This window comes from Diabrotica virgifera, chromosome 7, assembly GCF_917563875.1.
Source record: "Diabrotica virgifera virgifera chromosome 7, PGI_DIABVI_V3a".
Taxonomy (NCBI): Eukaryota; Metazoa; Arthropoda; class Insecta; order Coleoptera; family Chrysomelidae; genus Diabrotica; species Diabrotica virgifera.
The window spans coordinates 100577408-100602157 of record NC_065449.1 but is presented as its reverse complement, the minus strand read 5'-3'; the positions used below and the strand labels follow the sequence as shown (position 1 = coordinate 100602157).

Genomic DNA, 24750 nt, shown 5'->3' with positions numbered 1-24750 from the left:
CAAATGATAGGAAAACGGGTAAGTCCGTGATAATACACATTTATGACATTTATTCTAACATGACATTTTAGTTAAATCTGACAGTTGTCACATTTTATTTTCAATTTGGAATAAAAACAAATCAAAAGTGTTTCTTGTATTTATAAAATGGTATTTTCTTTGATTTGTATAGTCTTATAAATTATACAGATTATATTTGTAATATTATTATCTAATTAAAAAAATATTTTTTTATTATGGCGCCATCTATCGACAACTAGAATAACTAGAATAAATGTTATAAAAATGTCACCGACGAAATGTAATCACCGACGTGCCTTTTTTTCTGTCACATACAATTTAATGCGTTAGAAAGAAATCGAAAAACTGTGACGCACTGAAAGATGATCATGAGAAATACTGTACTATAAATAAAGAGATAGTATTTTCCTGTAGCGCAAATACGTCCGAGCTCGCGCATTTATGACGTAACTGGAGACCGGAAGTTGAATTTGAATTCTTGTTAAAGTTAAATGGGATTTGCATGCATTATGTGATGAAATTATTCAATTAGCAAAATAACAGTAAACTTCAATGTATTCCAAAAACATTTAGTGTCGAGATTCCAGTTAAAATAACTGTCAAAAATAAAATATAAAATACAACCGCGAACAATTCAAAGTAATCGGACATTACGAATGATTACGAACCATTACGAACTTGTGGTCTCCAGTTACGTCACGACTTCCGGATGTGCAATATATTATCTTGTTATTTATAGTATCATGGGTATAACCGTTCAAAAGTTACGAGGGGGGTACGGACTTTTGACTAGCACTGTATATTATATATGAGAAATTAATGTTTGGATTATCCGTGCATTTCAATTATCCGTGCCAACGTCCGGTCCCGAGGAGCACGGATAATAGGGGTTCTACTGTATATAGAATTTACAATTAAATTTAAGGCTTCAGAGATTGTTAAAAGGCACTTAAGGACAAGTTAAAAAAATCTGTCTCATGAGCATGAGCAAGAAGTCTGACCAGACCTATATTCACAGAATAATTAGTTCGACGAAAAGGAATATGAAATAGTGTATTCTCATGAAGGACACGAGAAGGAATGTGGAAACAAACCAATTGAAGCAGTTCAGGTGAATGTATAATTCCGTTACCAATTTAAAAATGAAGATGAGATCGAAATTAACTCGTCTAGTAGACAGGATCAAGTTCTAAGTATCTCATCATATCAGAATATGAATAAGGTCTGTGTAATTTAAAGGCACAGTGCATAAAGAACCGTCTTTGCACTCTCTCCAACTTTTGAACAGAGGATTGGACAAAGGGAGACCAGAATATAGTGGAATTTTCAAGTTAAGATCGGACCAGAGAACAGTATAAAATTCTCAGCGAAGAAATGTTATGAAAATCCCTTGTATGCCTCTTAATAAACCCTAGCTGCCTAAGAGCCTTATTACAAATAAAATCAATATGCAAATTAAAGGATAAGTCTCTCTGAAAAATTACACCAAGATCCTTGACGCTAGTGACTCTCTCAATCAAAAAACCATCCAAATTGTAATCAAATTATGAAAAAGAAGAAGAAGGTAATCATAAATCCTAAATACTTCTACCAAACGCGATTTTAAAGAGAAAGGATAGATGTTTGTTTTCTGTGAAGCAATGTATATACCTATATCCCCGTGGAAAAAAGTTATTTGGCAAATAAACAAAATTGCTTTCTTTCGTGTTTTTTTTTTGCATTTTTTTTTTAATATATTTTTGTAAAAACAAATAATTTTGAAAAAGACTAAGTTTTCACTCTAATGGCATATAACATATCCCACCAGAATGAAAACAATGGGAACCTTCTCTGGTTACACCTCCGAGGTATGTTATATGCCATTAGAGTGAAAACTTAGTCTTTTGCTAGCAGTTGCCGCTAGGGCATCTATGCCATTTCGTTCGTTGCAATTCGGGACTGCACGCTGGGGTTTGTTTTGGTTGGATCAGGGAGAGCAGCATATGTGCCTCCTGATGAGAGACTAATAAGTTTCGAAACCGGTAGAGGTGCTTGCAGCACTCTCTGATTGGGCTGGAATGTGGTTCGGCTGTATTTTCGTTTTGCAACGAAATTGAAAATGGTTATTCATTTTTTATTTACATTTACTCTGTGTGGAGTATGAAGGGAACCAGTCTCGTTGGAACTTTACCGCGCTGAGCAGATGTGACGTGAATTGTAAATTGTAGAATTCCCTCATCTTCCTTAATCTCAGCATCCGTATGGCTTGCAAATTGTAGAAGCCTCGGAGGTGTAACCAGAGAAGGTTCCCATTGTTTTCATTCTGGTGGGATATGTTATATGCCATTAGAGTGAAAACTTAGTCTTTTGCTAGCAGTTGCCGCTAGGGCATCTATGCCATTTCGTTCGTTGCAATTCGGGACTGCACGCTGGGGTTTGTTTTGGTTGGATCAGGGAGAGCAGCATATGTGCCTCCTGATGAGAGACTAATAAGTTTCGAAACCGGTAGAGGTGCTTGCAGCACTCTCTGATTGGACTGGAATATGGTTCGGCTGTATTTTCGTTTTGCAACGAAATTGAAAATGGTTATTCATTGTTAAATAATTTTGACTCTAGAAGATGATATTTCGATAGTAAATTTAACCTGCAACAATTTTTCTGTAGACGTGTTTGTACCAAGAGTGCATAAAACTCACCCTAATGCACCCTGTGCCTAGGGACTAATTCACCCCTTTCTCAAAAACGCACCCATGGTAGCTGTTTTTCATATTTATAAGTCCATTGACCATATGAAATAATAAAACGTTGTAGTTCCTTTTAGCTCTCTTATTTTAGACCAGGGCGCATCTGTAAAAATATTAGTACATTTGGACGTTGAGAGGTGACTCAATTTTTTTTGTAGAAATTGCTTCAAAATAAATCAAATAATAATATTTGAGTTATCCTCCCTCTCAAAAAGGTCCGGAACATTGTTTAAATAATCAAAATGTCAAAAAATGAAGGAAAAATTCGATATTTTTCTTGGTTTTTTGATTATAACTTTAAAAGTATTCATTTCCGAGAAAAGTTGTACTGACATAAAAGTTGCGTAATTAAATTTTCTATAATACAGAATTGGTTAAAAATTTAAAAAATAGTCACCCTTGTTGCAAAATAGCAATAATTGTGAAAAAAACATACAAAAACAAGTATTCGCATTTTACGTTTTTCAACCATTTATGCTACACTTAGGACCTTCATATTTCACCCTGAGAAATATTATGATACAGTAAAACAATACTGTAAATTTCATTAAGATCGGTTCAATAGATTTTGAAAAATAAATTTTGCAATCCAGCTTTCGTAAAAAAAATTCATTTTTTCAAAATGTTACAGGACTGAAAATAAAGCAGATAGCAAGTTAAAAAATTTTTTGCATATAGAAGTGTACTGTACCTTTCATTTGCAATTTTGCAAAATTAAAATCGATTAACACCACGGCGTCAGGAATTTTTTTAAATAAACGTTAATTATTGGTGCTACGCGCAGGACAGTGGATAGTTTGCTCTGATTGGGCATTCCAATGACCTTTGATAATGATTGATACATTTTAATTTTTATTACATTTCGATATAAATAAATAAATTTGTTTATTGCAAAATAAAAACACATACTATATCCTTTGAAATAACACTTTTATTAGCAAAAACTTTCTTTGTCATATATTTTAACTTAAATATTTCACAAACAATAATAAAATTAGTTTGATTTTTGTGGAATTAAAATATAACAAAATATAGAGTAAGAAAATAATATATTAGATAAAGATTGGAAGAAATTTTGGTGGAAATCACAGTATATAGAGGTTCCACAGTAAAATCACTCCTCTGTCGGCGCTTTGATCTCAGGAAGTAATACCGGCAGTACGCAATTGGTAATTCACCAGTGGTGGATGCGGGTTTTCCCTGTTAAAAGCCGTACGTTTCTATGCGAATAGCAATGCGAGAGTGGGGCAAAAGCGACTGCCAACATTGCGCGGTCGCCATGCGCGACTACAGATTTTACTTCCAATTTTTCGGAGAGTGGTTCTACTGTCCCTCTTTATACTGTGGTGGAAATCAACTTGTGTGAATCGAACACCGCTGTCTTGCGCGTAGCACCAAAGATTATTGTTTATTTTAAAAATTTTCTGACGCCGTGGTAATTAATCGATTTTAATTTTGAAAATTGCAAATGAAAGGTACAGTACACTTCTATAAGCAAAAAAAATTTCAACTTGCTATCTGCTTTATTTTCAGTCCTGTAACATTTTGAAAAAATGAATTTTTTTTGCGAAAGCTGGATTGCAAAATTTATTTTGCAAAATCTATTGAACCGATCTTAATGAAATTTACAGTATTGTTTTACTGTATCATAAAGTTTTTCTGGGTGAAACATGAAGGTCCTAAGTGTAGCATAAATGGTTGAAAGACGTAAAATGCGAATACTTGTTTTTGTATGGTTTTTTCGCAATAATTGCTATTTTGCAACTAGGGTGACTATTTTTAAAATTTTTAACCAATTCTATATTGTAGGAAATTTAATTACGCAACTTTTATGTCACTACAACTTTTCTCGGAAATGAATACTTTTAAAGTTATAATCAAAAAACCGAGAAAAAAATCGAATTTTTCCTTCAATTTTTGACATTTTGATTATTTAAACAATGTTCCGGACCTTTTTGAGAGGGAGGATAACTCAAATATTATTATTTGATTTATTTTCAAGCAATTTCTGCAAAAAAATTTGAGTCACCTCTCAACTTCCATCTCAAAACAGATGCGCCCTGGACTATTTTGAACATAATCAATAGCCTATCAGTATCAATTCATTTTACAAAACATACACAATTTATTTTGAAGTATACCTTTACGAAACTGTTATTGTTCTGTGTTTTTTGGAAAGTGTATGTAGCATCGTATGATACTATTTTATTATTTCAGAGAATAAGCGTAAGTATAGTGAATCTGTGGAAAGTCCAGCTTCTAAAGTCAAACGTGTAGAGTCTAAGTTGAAATGTACTGATCTGATTGTGCTTGGTTTGCCTTGGAAGGCAACTGAGGAGGACTTGAAAGAATATTTTGAGAAGTATGGTGAAATAGTAGTAGCTCAAGTTAAAAGAGATAGAGGAGGAAAATCGAAGGGATACGGTTTCATAAGATTTGAAAAGTATGAGTCTCAGGTGAAAGTTACTGGGCAAAGACATATGATTGAAGGCAGGTGGTGTGATGTGAAAATACCCAGTTCTAAAGTAAGTATTCTTAGTGTTGATTTGGTGCAACTGTAATGTATAGTGTGTTGTGGCTTGGTAATGTGATACTCTGATTTAAGAAAGGGTTCATAAAGGGTCTAGTCGGTTAAGATAGTAAAAATGCCTATAGCGATATTCCACAAATAAAAATACCATGCTGTTCTACATCAAAAAGTATTCGACCAATAACTATTTTAGACCCCTAGTCCCACCTATAACTTTAAAAAAATTGAGTTTTTCGTTTTTTCACGATATCTTCTCGTACAAACTTCTTTTTTCTTTCATTTTGTAGAGTTTTTTATTGCCTACAGCATAGTATTTTTTCCAAAAAATTTGGTGCCTCATTCAATTTTTTTTGCTTTTGAAATTTTTAAACTTCGTTTAAAAAAACTAAGCCGAAAAAAACTATATACATATTATTTATTGGGTATCAAATTATCTTCCTAATATTTTTTAATAGGGTATGCATAATAGCCAAAATAACAAAAAATCAATTTTCGATATTTTCCTTAACCGTTTTGACCCTGATTCAATTTTAAAATCATTCTCCACCTTAGTTTTGTTCAAGCATATATTCTAAAAGTGATCAAAAAAATTTTAGATACCTAGATCTGAACATAACCTCAAAAAAAATCAAAACGTGTTATTTCGTTTTTTGATGAAATCTTCGTTTCTAATCATCGTAGAAACTTCCATTTTCTTTTAATTTGTAGGTTTCTTACTGCATACAACATGATTTTTTTTCAAAAATTTTGGCGCGAAATTTAATTTGTTCAATTTATATTGCTCTAAAACCGGTTGAAATAAGTAAATGAAATTTGGTGGGTTTTAAGCAGGGTTGGCAAAAACCAAGGTTTTTAAAAAAACAGGTTTTTTGGTTTAAACCAGGTTTATAAAATAATAGTAATAAACAATGAAAAAAATTATTAAGGCAACTTTTATTTTTATTTAAACATACAAAAAATTAATATAACAAAAGAAAACATCTTCAAACGTAATAATATTCAAAATAACTAAGTTCGAAAGTAAAAAAATAGAATTTATTTAGAATTAATTTTCTTCATTTGCAGCAGCTGTATTAAAAGCTTTAAACAAAAACACCAGTTTGGAGGCTCAATAAAAAAACCAGTTGGTTTAAACCAAGGTCTTAAGCATGGTTTAAACCTGTCAACCCTGGTTTTAAGGCATAGTTATTGGCGAATTTGTTGACTTTTGATTTTTTGACCCTCTGGGAAACAAAGCATTTGAGGACATACGTTTATAAAACAAACTGTCATTATTTTTTCATGTAAAATTGTCCCTTAAGATCTGTCACACTGATTTAGAAACACCCTGTATAAAAATTTCAAAAAGTTAAAAAATTTAAATTTCGCGCCAAAATTTTTGTAAAAAATAACATGTATGCAATAAAAAACCTGCAAATTAAAAGAAAAAAGAACCGAAGATATCATCAAAAAACGTTTCGATTTTTTTTGAGGTTATATTCAGGTCTAGAGGTCTAAAAATTTTTTTGATCTCTTTTGGGATGTGCTTTAAGGAAAATAAGGCAGAGAATAATTGTAAAATTGAATCAGAGTCAAAACGGTTAAAGAAAATACCAAAAATTGATTTTTTGTTATTTTGACTATGATGCCCACCCTATAAGAATCTGAACAAAAAATCGGGGAGATAATTATATACTAGTGATGTAACGAATGTCATTTTTTTAACATTTGCGAAGAATGCGAATGTCCAGTTTTTTTTAATTTGTTTCTATTTTTGTAATGTTTCCTAAATTTTTAATGAAAAGTTAATTGATATTTAGTGTAAATCAATCTGAGTCTTAAGCTTTATTACATAATACCAAATAATAAAAAAAGTGAAGGCTGATAATGTGATTATACAAGGTTAAGTTCTATCTATCTATTGCCCTTCATTTGTCCAAAGTTGAACGTAGGCCTCCCCCTTACTTTTCCACTCTTCTCGGTTCAGTGCTAATGCTGTCGATCTGGTCGCTGCGTATCTCTTTAGGTCATTCGACCATCTCGTCTGTGGTCTGCCCCTTCCTCTTTTGTAGTCCCAAGGTCTCCAGAGAGTTATCGCTTCATTCCATCTTCCGTCTCTTTGTCTGCTGTTGTGTCCTGCATATTTCCATTTGAGAGTAGCTGCATGTTTGAGGTTAAGTTACCTTTTCTTAATAAAGAAAGATGAGAAGTGAATAGATTTTGATTTTATTAACCTAATATTATCTTAAAATTATTTTTTTTCTTCTGGTTTTCATATTCGCAAAACATTCGCACAAATTTCGCGAATGCGGATGCGAATTCGAATATAAAAAAACATGTGAATATTCGCGAATGCGAATACGAATATTCCTTGCATCACTATTATATACATAATATTATTATATAATGTTCTTGAACTCCCTAAGTGGAGCATAGAGCTTCAGTGAAAATGCTCCATCGAGTTCTATTTTGCGCCAAGGCCTTCACCTCATTCCAAGACTTTCCTTGATCTCTTATCTCGTCCATGATGGATCTTCTCCAAGTTGTGCTGGGCGACCTCTTTTTCCTTGGGGATTCCACTCGTGGGGTGTGTGACCGGTCCAACCCCACTTTCTGGACTTTATTTCATTTTCTACCCTTTTTTCAGAGGTCAGGTGTAGTAGATCTTCGTTTCTGATGTTTGGCCAGAAAATACGGACAATTATTCGTAGGCATTTGTTAACAGGGAGGGAATTTGATACCCAATAAATAATATTTTTTTTTTCCAGCGTTTTGTTTCGCTTAGTTTTTTTTAACAAAGTGTAAAAATTCCAAAAACAAAAAAAATTGTGTCTCCAAATTTTTTGGAAAAAAATACTATGCAGTAGGCAATAAAAACCCTACAAAATGAAAGAAGAAAGAAGTTTGTACGATGTTCAAACTGAAGATATCGCCAAAAAACAAAAAACCCCTTTTTAATATTTTTTGAGGTTATGGGTGGGGCTAGGGATTTTTTTATTGAATAATTTTTGATGTATAACAACATGGTATTTTTATTTTTGGAATAGCGCTGGGGGCATTTTTCACTGTCTTAACCGGCTAGAGGTTATAAAGGCTTTATAAAATATTATTTAAGTTGTAATCTTATTTCCACTTTATTAAGATAGCGTATGCTGCAATGTGATATATTGTATCTTTGTGATTTCTTCTACATTCATAATTGTGATTTCTACTTCTATTATATACTGAAGCACAACTGACTTTGTGAGTGTGGGTTTAGTGTAATAATCTTGCTCCTAAACCAATATACCAGCTTTATGCACAATCATCATTATATTTTTTTCCTATTAAAACCATTGCACATGATAAATAAGATTGCTGTCATCAGCATGCATGTAGGATTTATCTAATGGAGCAAAACATGAAAGCGAACATTCCAAAACCTATAGGAACATTAACAAGCATAGAACCATATAGCATAAAATTTTATCGTGTTTCTGTTAAGTTTATTAATTATTTTAATTATATTGATTTACATGTTTCCTCAGAATAAAAGTTTGGTTTTCAAAAAACAACAATGTATATGCAATATGTAGTGTTAAACGAGCAGCATGCCAATAGACCTAGGAAACCACAAAGCTTGAGGTATTGTTAGTTCCAAAAACGTTTTTGGTGAATTGTCAAGCTGAATATGATGATAGTTTTCTGTAAAACTAGATCTCTCTCTTGTTAATTTTATTTTGTTGTAGCGGGAACACCCATCTGGGCACTAGGTTCTAAAGAGAGAATCGGCTTTTCTTTGCCTAATTCCGGCCCGTGGTTCAATCTTGGAGTCATTCACTCCTTTTGGCTACCTTATCCTCTGTATTCTTAAACTGCTGGTGTGTTTATATATTTATGTTGTACCTAGGGTGCTTACATGAACTTTGTATGTGTCCCATTTTACAAATCCAGCACCTTATGTTCTTCATTTTCTTGTATGCAATACCTTTCATCAGATTAAAGAGCTGATCAAATTTGTCTTTGCATTCTTCCTCTTTTGCTGTCCTAATATTACTGAACCTGTCAGAGGCCTGCGTAGCTGATTCATATTTGAGGCGGCAGACAATACATCAACCAGTGCCTTGTGACGAGCTAGTCGCAGTGTTCTCTGAATTTCACTATCACGAAGACCATCACTAAATGTTTGAACAGCCAACTTTTTCATAATGTCTTCAGGACCTGCTGGATAAGCATATATTAACCTGGCAATATCTGCCTCATTCTTGAAGAGACCTGTGACTGGCAGGCATGCTCCAAGTGTTCATGACCATATCGCATATTTCACCATCATCATCAGTAGCTCGACAACCCTTTTTGGGTCCTGGCTTGTTCTAGGATTTTCCGCCATTCAAGTGTTTTCAGATCTCGTTCGACTTGTTCCATGTATCTAAATTTGGGTCTTCCCTTTGACCTTCTCCCTACTGGTGTTTGCTTCATTATATGTTTTGGTGTTTCGGTCTCCAACATTCGTTCAACATGGCCCATCCAGCGCAGACGTCCGATCTTTATGGATGTTATGACGTCGGGTTCGTTGTATGCTGCGTATAGTTCAAAATTATATCTTCTGCGCCATACGTCATTTTCTTTCATCCCCTTATATATGTGTCGTAAGGATTTTTCTTTCAAACGTACCTAATAAGTTCTCATCGCTTTTCGACAGTGTCCATGTCTCTGATCCATATACAGGGTAGCGAGAAAGTATGGAAACACGGTAATTTCTCGGAAACCGCTTGAACGATTGTTATAAATTTTGGTGGGTAAGGGTATTCTAATACGGCCGATATTATAGTGGTAATTACATTGTTGTCAAATCTTCCGTTTTTCTGTAAATCTAATAAACTTTCTTATTTTAAATGGAACACCCTGTATATTTTTTGCGTTTTGAAGTCCTTAAGTAATGCTGACTATTTTTCATGCTGAGTTCCCTATACCTAAATGCCATAATTTCGGAGTTATTCCTACATTTATTTAAAAAAAAAATGTTTAACAAATTATACAAATTTACTTTTTTGGACCGGGTAGATATTATTTTAGGTTCTTAGGGTCGTTGGAAACAAAAAAGTTCTTTTGTAATTTTCCTCAAAAGTTAATTGTTTTCGAGTTATAAACAATTTAAAACTGAAAAAAATCGAAAAATGACGATTTTCTGGGTTCAAAAACGTAAGTAAAAAATATTATTCTTGAAACTATGAAGAGCCTAAATTCAAGTTCAAACCTTATTTTATCAGATGCCGATAAGTGATTTGGTCTTATTTTATTCTAAAACATTATTTTTTAGTTGTTAATGCAGCCCGATATCCCGTCCTCTCATATGAGCTTTATTAACAATTAAAAAAACAATGTTTTAGAATAAAATATCTCAAAAATTCTTATAGGGATTTGATAGAAAAAGGTTTGAGCTTGAATTTAGGTACTTCGTAATTTTAAAAATGATTTTTTTACTTGTGTTTGTTAACCTTGAAAATCGTCATTTTTCGATTTTTTTCTTTTTTAAATTGTTTATAACTCGGAAACGATTAACTTTTGAGGAAAATTACAAAAGACCTTTTTTGTTCCCAATGATCCAAAGAACCTAAAATAATATCTACGTGGGCCGAAAAAATTGATTTTTATAAATTGTTAAATTTTTTTTTTTAATAAATGTAGTAATAACTCCGAAATTATGGCATTTGGGTATAAGGAACATAACATGAAAAATAATCCGTATTTCTTAAGGACTTCAAAACGCAAAACATATACAGGGTGTTCCATTTAAAATAAGAAAGTTCATTAGATTTCCAGAAAAACGAAAGATCTGACAACAATGTAATTACCACTATAATATCGGCCGTATTAGAATACCCTTACCCACCAAAATTTATAACAATCGTTCAAGCGGTTTCCGAGAAATCAACGTGTTTCCATACTTTCTCGCTACCCTGTATAAGGACCGGTTTTATCAGGGTTTTGTATATTTTGCATTTGGTTTTTCTCGTGATGTTAGATCTTAGATGTTTAATGAGTCCATTATATGTTTTATTAGCAATATGTATTCTTCTCTTAACTTCTTCACTGACATTGTTATCTGCGGTAACTAGTGAACCTAGATATGTAAAAAATTTTACGCTTTCGATGTTATAGTCTCCTATTGTCAGATTCTGTAGGTTTCTGTGGCCTGTCGATTTGCTGGACTTCATGTATTTGGTTTTTATTTCATTAATATTTAGGCCACTGTTTTGTGCCGCTCTTTCTATAGCATTAAATGCTTCTATCATTTCTCTTTTGCTTCTAGCTATGATATCAACATCATCTGCAAATGCCAATATTTGTACACTTTTTGTTATTGCTCCTCTGGTGTTGACTTTTGACTCTCTAATTATTTTCTCTAATGTGATGATGAATAGAATACAGGATAGGGCATCTCCCTGTCGTAGGCCCGTTCTAACATGGATTGTATCTGTTAGTGCGTTTTGAATTCGAACCCTGCTTTGTACTTTAAGTGTTTCTTTTACTATATCAATGAGATAAGTTGGAATATTAAACTCTTTCAGGGCGTTGATCAGAAATTCTCGATGAATACTATCATAGGCACTCTCAAAGTCAATGAAGAGATGATGTGTTTCTGTATTAAATTCACTAGTCTTTTCCAAGATTTGTCTCAAAACGAAGATCTGATCTATTGTGGACTTCTGCCTGCAGAAACCACGTTGATATCCCCCAACTATTTGTTCCGCATATGGTCTCAATCGCTCATACACAATATTTGACAGTATTTTATATGCCACAGTCAGTAGCGTTATTTCCCGGTAGGTTTTACATTGCAGCTGATCTTCCTTTTTATGTAGTGGAATGATTACTCCGGTATTCCAGTCTTGTGGCAGTTGTTTATTATTCCATATGTTCACTATAAGTTCGTGTATCACATTCAATAGGGAGTCTCCGCCTCCTTTTATTAATTCGGCGCTTATGTTGTCCAATCCAGGTGACTTGTTGTTTTTCAGTCTGGTAACTGCTTCTTGCATTTCAGCTACTGAAGGGGGGGGGGTTGTTTCTCTGGTATCCATTTGATCCAGTATAATTTCATCGTATAGATAGTGGATCTCCGTTTTGCATATTTAGTCTCTTATATATCGCATATTTAGTCTCTTCTAAAGTTGTTTAAAATCATCTCTACGGCTATAGTCTGAAGTACATCCAAGGCACCTCCTCTAAAAGTAATACATAGTCAGGTTTACTGCTTCTTCTTTGTCGGACTATTCATTCCCTCTGGCAGCTGATTTGAACTGTTTCATGTAGTTATTTCATGACGACTTTCCGTCGAAAGTTGGGATTTTAACACGAACAAAATCTCCACCATCTTCACATGTCGACCGTAGCTCCAACTTACTTCGTCTTGTCGTCTTTAATCTACTGTAATTGATCGAATTCTTCTGTCTGCTGTCCCTGTTTTCTCCGTCTTATTTTCCATCTCTTTTATATTTTCATCAAAAGACTAAATATCGGCAGCACCTTTGTTTACTAGCGAAGATATTTTATCGTCAAGAGAAGTTTCAAATGTGACTTTAGGGCTTTTCAAAGAAATGTTAGCAGAAACTTTGCTTTAGAGAAAAGAAATTTCGTTAGAAACTTTATTTTCTAAAGAAAGAATATCCGTAGAAACTTTGGAAATATCACAACAAACTCTTCATTACAACGATGTATCAGTCAAAACTACAACGATATACCTAATCGACGAAACCACAACATTATTGTCCTCAAATACATACGTTTCTGGATCAAAACCTTCTTCTCCCGGGGCTTTTTTTGGCCGTTGTACCAGTTCAGCATTTTTCACACAATTTATTTAACTATCCCAATTCTGATACCACTGTAATGTTTATTTTAATTTATTTAAAGTCTTCTAACACTAAAACATGATGAATTTATAACATTAATTTATTTCAACATACAAAATTTGTGTTTTAGACTAACTTAAACTATTATTATATTTATACAGTATGGTGCAAATGTCTGGAATAAATTCGATATTTCGTAAACCGGCAACTTTAAGGAAAAATCCCAAAACAGGTCGATTTTTATTTTTAAATTACGATATTTTGGCATATATTTTATACGAGTGACGTCATCCATATGGACGTGATGACGTAATCGATGATTTTTTTAAATGAGACTAGGGGTCGTGTGATAGCTCATCTGAAGGGGTATTCAATTCTGTATTCAGTAATATAGATATTAACATAATTGTTAATACAGTGTCAAAAAAAATTAAATTAAATTAATTGACAAAAAAAGAAGAATGTATGTAATTTATTTAATTCAAAATACATTTTACTATTGTCAGAAAACAGAAAAAAATGTTTATTTGACAAATAAGCATTGTTTTTCGTTTAAATTCAATGTTCAAAACAGCTCCCGTCAATCACCTGCATCTTGGAAGTTTGAACATTTAATTAACCCATTAATGGCCAAGCATTGAAATAATTAGATTTTTCGCAATTCAAGTTTATATACATTATAAATAAAGGTATAAGAACAATGTTTTACTTAAAATTATAAACAGTAACAATTGCAATATACAAAAAAATAATGTTTCGTTAACGAAACTTTGGCATAATATAGGTAGTAAATTGAAAGTTATACGTTTTATAGTGTGTAAATGAAATTTCTTAGTTTTATCAATTAAAAACTAAAGATATCGCTACAATAGTTAATTATATAAAATAAAATTATCACTTGGCAGAATGATAGTATGGCAGTAGCGTCATTATGGCATCTCATTTTTTATGGAAAGCACTAAAACAGTCAACGTTCAAGTGAACCTTGCATTTTCCGCATATATAGTTTTGCACAGTCTGCACCGCCGTCTACGTCCCTCCTCTTCGCGAACGATATTATGACCAATCTGGTCACATTGAATATCAGAAGGCAAACTTCCTTTAGAAGAACGACCTCATGCTGATGTGGATGGCGTTGGCTCTGGGTCTGATTCGGCGTCACCTTCTTCAGCAGCTGTTTTTACTGTAAATATTTTTCGTTCAGTATCAGTGACAAAACCAACGAAGAACGGAATTGCAATCGGACTCGAGAGTTATTCGCAATGTAAATTCTCCATGAATTTACAACTGTGCAATCTACAAGGTTCATAAACAAGGGCCACCACCACTTTTTACTTCTTACTCGGATCCTGTAATTTGATACCAAATTATCTAGGAGACTTTGACCCTTTATAACTACTTTCATCCCCCACGCAGCGTTCCGCCCCTGAAGATTTTACTTAGTTACGTCACGATCTACCTATTCCCAAATTTTGGTGCCCTATATCGATCACGAACGTCACAGAATACCCCTTATAATTTTTATATTCACCCCTGCCCCCAACCCTTTGACCTCCACGCAGTGTTCCACCCTTAGAGATTTTTCTTAGTTACGTCATGACCTACTTATTCCCAAATTTTGGTGCACTATCTCCATCACGAGCGCCACAAAAAAAATAATAAAAACCGCGACTTTTACCCCTTATAACTACCCTCGTCCGCCACTCTGGTTTCCGCCTCTGGGGATATTACTTAGTTATGTCATGGTCTACTTATTCTCAAATTTTGGTGCACTATCTCAATCACGAACGTCGCAAAAAACCCCGTACATTTTTTTATATTCACCCCTGCCCCATCCCTTTGTCGGCCACGCAGCGTTCCACTCCTGGAGATTTTACTTAGTTACGTCATGACCTACTTATTCAAAAATTTTGGTGCACTATCTCGATCATGAGCGTCACAAAAAAAAATAATAAAAAACGGGACTTTGCTCCTTATAACTACCCTCTTTCCCCGCTCTGGTTTCTGTCCCTGGATATTTTACTTAGTTATGTTATGGTCTACTTATTCCCAAATTTTGGTGCACTATCTTTATCATGAACGCCACAAAAAACCCTTATAATTTTTATATTGACCCCTGCCCCGCCCCTTTGTCCCCCACGCAGCGTTCCGCCCCTGGATATTTTACTTATTTACGTCATGACTTACTTATTCCCAAAGTTTGGTGCACTATCTCGGATCATGAGCGTCACAAAGAAAAACAATAAAAACGGCGACTTTGACCCCTTAAAACTACCCTCGCCCCCGCTCTGGTTTCCGCCCGTGTGGAAAAGTGACTAATTCAACATATCCCCGTATAGTTTGTCCATATTACTTATCACGAGCAAAATCCGCTTCCAGCTCTTGGACTATTAGTAGACTATCCGATATTGATCATAAATTCACGGATCCTGCCAAAATTTCATAAACGAAACATTATCTTTAAAGCGTTATAAAATTTTATGAGTAGTTATATTTCAAATTGTGTTTGGATAATATTATTCTACAATATCTAATTGAACAAGGAATGCTGGTTTTGTCGAATTTGAAATATCTTGTGATTTATTATGCGAGCTCAAACGGCACCGACATATACTAGTAAATTTGGAGTGTGTTGTTTATTATTTCAAAAATTATGCAGCAGGTAATTTAGACCATTAAGATAAAAAACACGTCAATAAACTATCTATATAAAAGACCGATACATAAAATATAATAATCATCGTATGAAAATCATAAAAAAAAATAATTAAAGAAACGTTTCGTTTTCGATACTTTGGCCATTAATGGGTTAAGCAAAAAGCAATGCTTATTTGTCAAATAAACATTTTTTTCTGTTTTCTGACAGCAGTAAAATGTATTTTGAATTAAATAAATTACATACATTCCTCTTTTTTGTCAATTAATTTAATTGAATACCCTTTCAAATGAGCTATCACACAACCCCTAGTCTCATTTAAAAAAAATCATCGATTACGTCATCACGTCCATATGGATGAGGTCACTCGGATGAAATATATGCCAAAATATCGTAATTTAAAAATAAAATCGACCTGTTTCGGGATTGTTCCTTAAGGTACTAGTACACTTTAGAAATCCAAAAATAACCATTTTTTTCTTCAAGAATTTTTTTCTCAGAACCTTTATTAGAAATGAACATAAAACTTTGTACTTATTAATATCTAACTCTTAGAGAGTACAAAAAATATATCTTTTTTCATTTATGTACGTACACTAATATTGTAGAGGGCGCACAAGTCGAGGCTTCGAAAAATGACGGCGGACAGTTAATCTCAGGATTGGGATATCTGAAACAAAAAAATCGTATTGCATTTGAAAAAGGAAGATTTCTTACGTGACAATTTACCTCAATTTGACCAAACAATAAATATTTTTTAACCATGAAAAACGGGCGATTTTTTCACAAAATTTTTTCAAATTTCCGTAAAATCTTTTTTTTGCGGAATTTTTCACTAACTGTGGTAAATTGTCACGTAAGAAACCTTCCTTTTTCAAATGCCGTACGATTTTTTTGTTTCAGAGATCCCAATCCTGATAACTGTCCGCCATCGGAACTACTTTTTTTCGAGGCCTCGACTTTGGCGCCCTCTATAATATTAGTATAAATGAAAAAAGATATATTTTTTGTATTCTCTAAGAGTTAGATATTAATATGTAAAAAGTTTTATGTTCATTTCTAATAAAGTTTTTGAGAAAAAAAATCTTGAAAAAATGCTTATTTTTGGTCTTCTAAAGTGTACTAGTACCTTAAAGTCGCCGGTTTACCAAATATCGAATTTATTCCAAACATTTGCACCATACTGTATAATTATAGTCGTCTCATTCTTGAAAACGCTTCTGGAACCCAGTGGAATTCTCTCGACAGCTGTAGATCCTGCTCGAATGCCGAAATGTTCGATCAGGGGCGTAGCATGAGGGCTGGCCTAACAATATTTACCAAATTGTGTAAAATATTGAATGTACCAGTATACCACATTAAAAATTTAGATTTAGATAGCTATTGTTATTTTTGTTTATCTTTAGTTCTAAAAAACATTTCTTTACTATAGCGATTGTTAAAACCATTTTAGGACGGAAACTCACAGCTACTTCCCTGCAAGGTGTTTGTTGGCAGATTAACTGAGGAAATATCAGTGGAAAATCTAAGAGATTATTTCAGTGAATACGGTTCAGTTACAGATGTATTTATACCAAAACCTTTCAGAGCATTTGGTTTTATTACCTTTGCAGATCCAGAAGTTGCTCAAGCTCTTTGCGGAGAAGACCATATAATTAAAGGTAGATACATTTTATAATAGTTGATCAGATGCATTTGAATTAAAATTTCTCATTGTGTTATCATGAGTGATATATGGCAGGAACTTCTGATAGAAAGTTCTTAACACGTTCGGTGCCTATCTTGAACAAGCGCCACTTGGCTGGTACCACATACTTAAATCGTTCATTTACTAACACAGTACTACTGACGCCACTTAAGCGTCATCGGTACCTTTGATAAAACCTTCATGACGCTACTCGTGCGTCATGTGCACCGAACGTGTTAATGGGGAAGCATGTTTGCATATTATTGCTCACAAAAGATCCAGCTTTTATCTTTGAACACAGAAATTATCAAAATGCATTACTAGAGAAATCTATTGTTGACATAATAATAGGGAACTTGCATAAAATTTCAAATTCGAAAAGAATGCAATAAATCACATTACATAAGTTGAAATATATCAAAGAGAAAAAAGTTTTTGTCTTTCGTTTGGCCCCTAAAAACGATTAAAATCGAGAGAAAATTCAAATTATAGCAGCCAGTCCAAAGCGCACCCTCATTGGTCGAGACGTCATAAAGTTAAAAATGTTTAAGTTCCACGCCGTTAATTCATTACGTTTGATATTCGTCTACTTGTTGTAATCATTTTATGGTGTATCTCAGTTTTATAAATCTTTAGATATATGCTCTAAACTACACTAAGCGTCAAAATTATCGCATCACCTTAAAAATGGGACATTTTTAATGTCTCATATTTCCCAAACCTGTTGTTAGATTTTAATGATTTTTTTAATATGTTATAGCTTTATTCTTCAAGAATATCGATGTAATAATATTGTTGCTAAACAAATAAGTGTCATTGTATACCGGGTGTAACAATGATAGTGTGTTTTTTCCTCAAAGTTTGGAACAGTCTGTGGAATATTCTAGCGTATATAAAATATTGAAATTAAAACTCAACTGTAACCTTAGGCCATCTAAACATTTTGCTTTTTGATTCATTCGCTTATGTTGGATAATAAAAAAGTTAGGTACTTTAACAACTAGCAACGTTATTCATCAATACAGGGTGTTTCTAAATAAGTGCGACAAACTTTAAGGGGTAATTCTGCATGAAAAAATAATGACTGTTTACTTTATAAACATGTGTCCGCAAATGCTTCGTTTTCGAGATACGGGATGTTGATTTCTTTCTGACAAACTGACGATTTATTTATTGCTCTAAAACCGGTTGAGATATGCAAATGAAATTTGGTAGGTTTTAAGAGGTAGTTATTGCGCATTTTTTGACGTATAATTAAGAATTTTATATTTACCATTGGCGTGCATACGGGTCATATTACCCGTATGCACGCCAATGGTGAATATAAAATTCTTGATTGTATGCCAAAAAATGCGCAATAACTACCTCTTAAAACCTACCAAATTTCATTTGCGTATCTCAACCGGTTTTAGAGCAATAAATAAATCGTCAGTTTGTAAGAAAAAATTCAACATCCCGTATCTCGGAAACGAAGCATTTGCGGATATATGTGTATAAAGCAAACTGTCATTATTTTTTCATGCAGAATTACCCCTTAAAGTTTGTCGCACTTATTTAGAAACACCCTGTATTGATGAAGAACGTTGCTAGTTCTTAAAGTACCTAACTTTTTTATTATCCAACATAAGCGAATGAATCATTAAGCAAAATGTTTAGATGGCGTAAGGTTACAGTTGAGTTTTAATTTCAATATTTTATATACGCTAGAATATTCCACAGGGTGTTTTCCAAACTAAAAAAAAACTAAACTAAACTGTGAGGGAAAAACACACTATCATTGTTACACCCAGTATACAATGACACTTATCTGTTTAGCAACAATATTATTACATCGATATTCTTGAAGAATAAAGCTATAACATATTAAAAAAATCACTAAAATCGAACAACAGGTTTAGGAAATATGAGACATTAAAAATGTCCCATTTTTAAGGTGATGCGATACTTTAAGGTGATGCGGAGTTAAATACGATATATTTCATAATATTTGTGTTTTTGTTAGGACAATTTTTTTTAAATGACTGAAGAGGGTTTTTCTAAAGGGCAGACTTACCCATTATGAACATACATCTTTATTATTATTAGTTTATTGTAATTTTATAGTAAAACAGTTCCAGAAAAATATTGTATAGGTCATTTAATCTGTAATGTGCCAAATCTACCAAAATATGCCAAAAGTTATATTTTCTTTTTGTACAAAATACACTTGATTTATTAAAAAAACTATTAAGCAGACAACAGACATTAAAACATTAATATTATTTTTACATACATGAAGGCCTTGAAGATGAACTAAAATGTCTTTAATGTCCTTTCAACATGGATATAACCACTTTATTAAACGCTGTTTCTTATCGACTGGTAATCTAAAATATTTTATTGGAGGTTTTAATAGTTATACTTTAACACAATGGAACTAAACAACACTTATAGTATTTACTTTTATTTTCCATAGTAAACACACACACACAATTCAATACTATCTCTTCAAAAACTCAATCAAACTCCAAAGTAAACAAACTGGTATATATATTTTTATATGAGACAAGAGAGATGTCATTACAAAATATTACGACATGACGTCACAAGGATTCGCGCGCTTTTTCGATCGTTTGAAATGATTTAATACATAGGTGATAAGTTATTGTGAGTTTTTGAGGCGTGAAATTTTGGAAATCTTATTTTTAAACAAAACTGAACATTATTATGTAATAAAACAAAAATGTGCAAGTTCCCTATTGATTTATTAACCCTCCGTTAGTCGCTAGGACAAACGGAGCATTTAAGAGTCACTACGGTGTCAGAGACCGACAATTAAAAAAAAATAGTTATTGCTATACATTTCATACAAATATTTTATATTGTGTATAATAGAAATGACTGAAAAATATTTTTGAAAATGTTTTATTGAAAAACAACAGATATAAAATAAAAAACCCTAGTATAACAATATACATATTGTTATTTGTAATATAAAAATATTCGCTAGGAACCCTTTCCCATAATTCCAACAAACGTTTTTGTTCGGCTTCAAAGGACATCTATAAATAAGATTTGACCAAAACTTACCGATAAAATTGCAATAATAAGATGCTAAATATTTACCTGAACTGCAAGTTATGCCAATAAAGTAATAACCACACCGTTAGTCGCTACGGAGTCTTGTACTGAAAATAACTATAAAACTCGCACAACTGTACCCAAGTAGGTAAGAATGTATACTAACACGAGGTTAGTTGATAGGAAGAGGTACAGAAAGTGACGATAAAAAAAATCAGTTATTTTGTAAATCCCGAATGAATAATTCTGTCGTCGGTGTGTGACACCGATAGCGACTAACGGAGAGTTAAATCACTTCTATCTTAAAAATCGAGTAACAATGTTGTATCTGTTGTGATTTTAGGAGTTTCTGTCCATGTCTCCACTGCTGCTCCTAAAAATGAATCAAGAAGGCCATTTGGTAATGATAGATCTGGAGGTGGTAACTTTGGAAATGTATGGGAAGGAAATGGATATTCCAGTAGAAACGGATTTGGTGGAGGTAACCAGGGATCAGGTGGTTGGAATAACCAAGGAGGAAGTAGGGGTGGTGGTAACAATATGAATGATGTGAACAATTTGGCACCTTTCAGTAAGTATTTTTCATCGGCATATTTTACTTTCACTTACTATTTTTATTGGAAATAAGCCATAATTTTATTTTAACATAAGAGTATTTGTCGTTTAGATTTCCACTTTGGAAATAGTTCTCATAAAAACGTCAAATAAACTTTTATACATTTTAAAGTAAAATTGTGGTTTATTCAGAATAAAAATTGTAAATTGCATTATGGTGTTACCAGAAAATAACTTAAGAAAAAGGCTGATTTATTTTATGGCGGGGACGTCAACGGCACGTCTGTTTTACGGGACACGTTGAAGAATCGTGTGATATGAAACGGGGCGACAACGGGGACGTGCGCCGTCTATTGTTCTACGGCACGTGCCGTGCACGTCCCGTCGTAAGATAAATCAACCTTACACTTTCATTTATATTGAAAATTACATCTTTTCCTGTTTGTTCTTAGTGAATCCAGCTTTCATTGCTGCAGCTCTGAATCAAGCTGCTAATTGGGGCTTAATGGGAGGTGGCGGCGGTAATAACCAAGATGGACCACATAACCGTAAGTAGTAATTGATTTTACAGTACACTTCAAAAACTATTATGATTATTTGAAGACTTTGGGACCAGAAGGGGGCATGCCACCAACCAATATTTTGGAGAAAACATCATTTTAAACTTATTTTCAAATCCTGAAATCCAATTTTTAAAATTTTCTTGGTAGTAAGGCTCACAATCGTTTGGAAATATGATATTAAATACACAATAGAAGTAACACAAATGTTTAACGGTTTTTGAATTTTTGAACATTTTTTGAAAAAATATGAGGCTTATCCCCTTTTGTATAAAAAATTATTTTCTAAAATATGAACATAAAATGCAACAATAAAATAATTCAGTTGTCAAAATTTTCAATATCTGAAAAGTCGTCCAAATGTTCAATGTCTTCCAGTGGTTCATTATTCTCAATTTCTGGTAGAATCTGTTGGCAAGCACCAATTTCTGCCTACACTGTTTTTTTGCAACCGCAAGGTGCACCTAATTTTTTTGGTTCTATTTTCTTCCCTTTTGTATTTATATACATATTCGTTAACTAGATTTTTTTTAGTCTTGCGCTTAATTTTTTATGTCGTTGGGTATCCTTGTGTCTCCATCTAGAAGGCGCCTTCTTTTCTGGAGTTGGCAAGAGAACTCGAGAAGTCTGTGGGGTATAAACCTATTCATTTTCCTACAATAAAGTAGGTATTTTACTAAGAAGGGATAAGCCACAAAAAACCTTCAGAACAATCCTAATATTTTTAGGTTCGAAAAATATAACATAAGGGGGCAAGCGACACATTTAATAAACTTACTGTTCCTGAGTTTATATTTTTCCAATCGCTGCTACTTCCGGATACTGTATAGTCTTTGTCATCTTCGCTTTTATTTAAAAACGGATCTTGGTCACTGTGTTCAGAATCAAACTAAGAAAAGTCTATTTTCCGTTTACATGCACGGGAATGTTCCGCCGCCATGTTGATTACTACTGTGGCTTGTCTCCTTCTGTTGCAATATAAAGTAATGGTGACACAACGGGACTTAACTACAGCGGCGCCATCTATCAGAAAACTGCTGAAATTTTCTGTTTAGGACATTAATATGGTCTTAAAGTGTGCGATTTCTACTTTAACTCATTTTTGACGAAATTGTGGCTTGCCCTCTTCTGGTCCCAAGGTCTTCATTTCTATTATTACTATTATTTAAAAATTTTACAAATCAATTTGTATGATGTTATTTGTGAAATTGATAAGATAGATTAAAGCACAGATAAGATATAAGAGTAAATTATTAGAAAAATGACAAATTTTACCACAATTTCATATTTAGGTAATATATCAAGATTTAATAAAAAAAAAATTTAGTCTGGGCTGATTATCGGAGAGTAAGCCATTTTTGGGAAAAGTTATTTACCAGCAATTTTATTGCTGGAATCGAATTATAAGATCCTATATATTAATAATATAGGTATGCAAAGTCCTCAGATAGTGTGCTACTTTTTTTATAAACAAAATGGCGCCCGAAAATCGTGTTTTTTTCAATTATTGCTCTAGAACTCCGAAGATTTTAACTTTACAACAAAAACACTCAAATAAAAATTCACCGTCATTAAATTCTGCATAGAGATGTGTTTTTCCCGATCTGCTCCGACGAAAATTTTCCTCGGAAAATGCGGGTTTTCCCAACAAAATCTTTAATTTTCAAATAAAGTTTTAGATAAGTAATTATTTATCAATAATTAAATAAATTGGTGACTTAAAAGCCTTCTTGGTTTAGATTATAGTTCCAGAAGCTGGTGAAAATTAAACGAATATCTTAGCAACAATTCAATTTTTAATTAATAATTTACGGTCGCAATAATAACCAAAATATTTATGATGCACTGATCAAACTTTGAAATCTTATAAAGATGAGATGCCTATTTAACATTTTGTCGACAAAATATAAATTTTTTATTTTTTGCATAATCTTTAAATGTGTAAAAAAAATAGTTATAAACAAATTAACGTTTCTCAGAAAGTTTTTATTATATTATAATTTTAAAAAATATCTAAAATGCGCATTTCAAATATCTTGAAAATGAATGCTTTAAAACTTTTTTGCAACCATTTGCAAAAAAGTTATGAAACAGCAAAATAAACATACTATTACTACGGTGTTAATAATTTTTTTTAATTCTTTCAAAGCGTAGAAGTGAGTTTAAAGTACAAGCTAATTATTTATAAAACAATATCGATTATCAGCTTAATGGTTATATTTTAATTAAAGATTATAAATATATTTTTTTGTAATTTACACGCGCGAAAGTAGAATAATACAGTACCGTAGCTACCCGCCCACATACACAACTCGCGCGAGTTTAAGCTTGTCAGTCGCTTCGAGTGAACATTTTATCTCCGGCTCTGTATCAAGCCTACTTTCGCGCTAAAAATTACAAAAAAAAGTATTTTTAATCTTTGATTAAAATATAACCATTGCACTAATTTTTGACATTCTTTGTGAGTAATTAGATTGTACCATAGACTCACTTTTAAGCTTTGAAACAATTAAAACAAATTATAAACAATGGAGATATCGTATATTTATTTTGCTGTTTCCTAACTTTTTGCAAATGGTTGAAAATTTTTTTTAAAGCATTCATTTTCAAGACCTATGAAATACGCATTTTAAGTATTTTGTAAAATTAGAATATAATAAACAATTTCTAAGAAATGTTAATTTGTTTGTAACAATTTTTTTAAACGTTTAAAGATTATGCAAAAAAATGAAAAATTTATATTTTGTCGACAAAATATTAAATAGGCATCACACCTTTATAATCTTTCTAAGTTTGATCAATATCTCATGATTATTTTGGTTATTGCGACTGTAAATTGTTAATTAACAATTGAATTGTTGCTAAAATATTCGTTTCATTTTAACCGGCTTCTGAATTTATAATCTATACCAAGAAAGCTTTTATTTCACCAAGCTATATAATTATTGATAAATAATTACTGGCCCAAAAAATTTATTTGGAAATTCGAGATTTTGTTGGGAAAACCCACATTTTCCGAGGAAAATTTTCGTCGGAGCAAATCGGGAAAAACATGCCTCTATGTAGAATTAAATTGGGGTGAATTTTTATTTGAGTATTTTTGGTGTAAAGTTAAAATCTTCGGAGTTATAGAAGAGCAATAAT

General features: G+C 32.7%; 1 protein-coding gene across 1 annotated transcript in view; it reads left to right on the top strand.

The window, feature by feature from the left end:
* LOC126888874 (TAR DNA-binding protein 43-like) overlaps positions 1-24750 on the top strand; it is a 56014-nt gene that overhangs the window by 25132 nt on the left and 6132 nt on the right. The window contains exons 2-5 of the mRNA XM_050657300.1: positions 4962-5269; positions 17198-17405; positions 20835-21062; positions 21499-21594. Of these exons, the coding sequence (XP_050513257.1) occupies positions 4962-5269; positions 17198-17405; positions 20835-21062; positions 21499-21594 (840 nt within the window). The remainder of the gene's footprint in view (positions 1-4961; positions 5270-17197; positions 17406-20834; positions 21063-21498; positions 21595-24750) is intronic.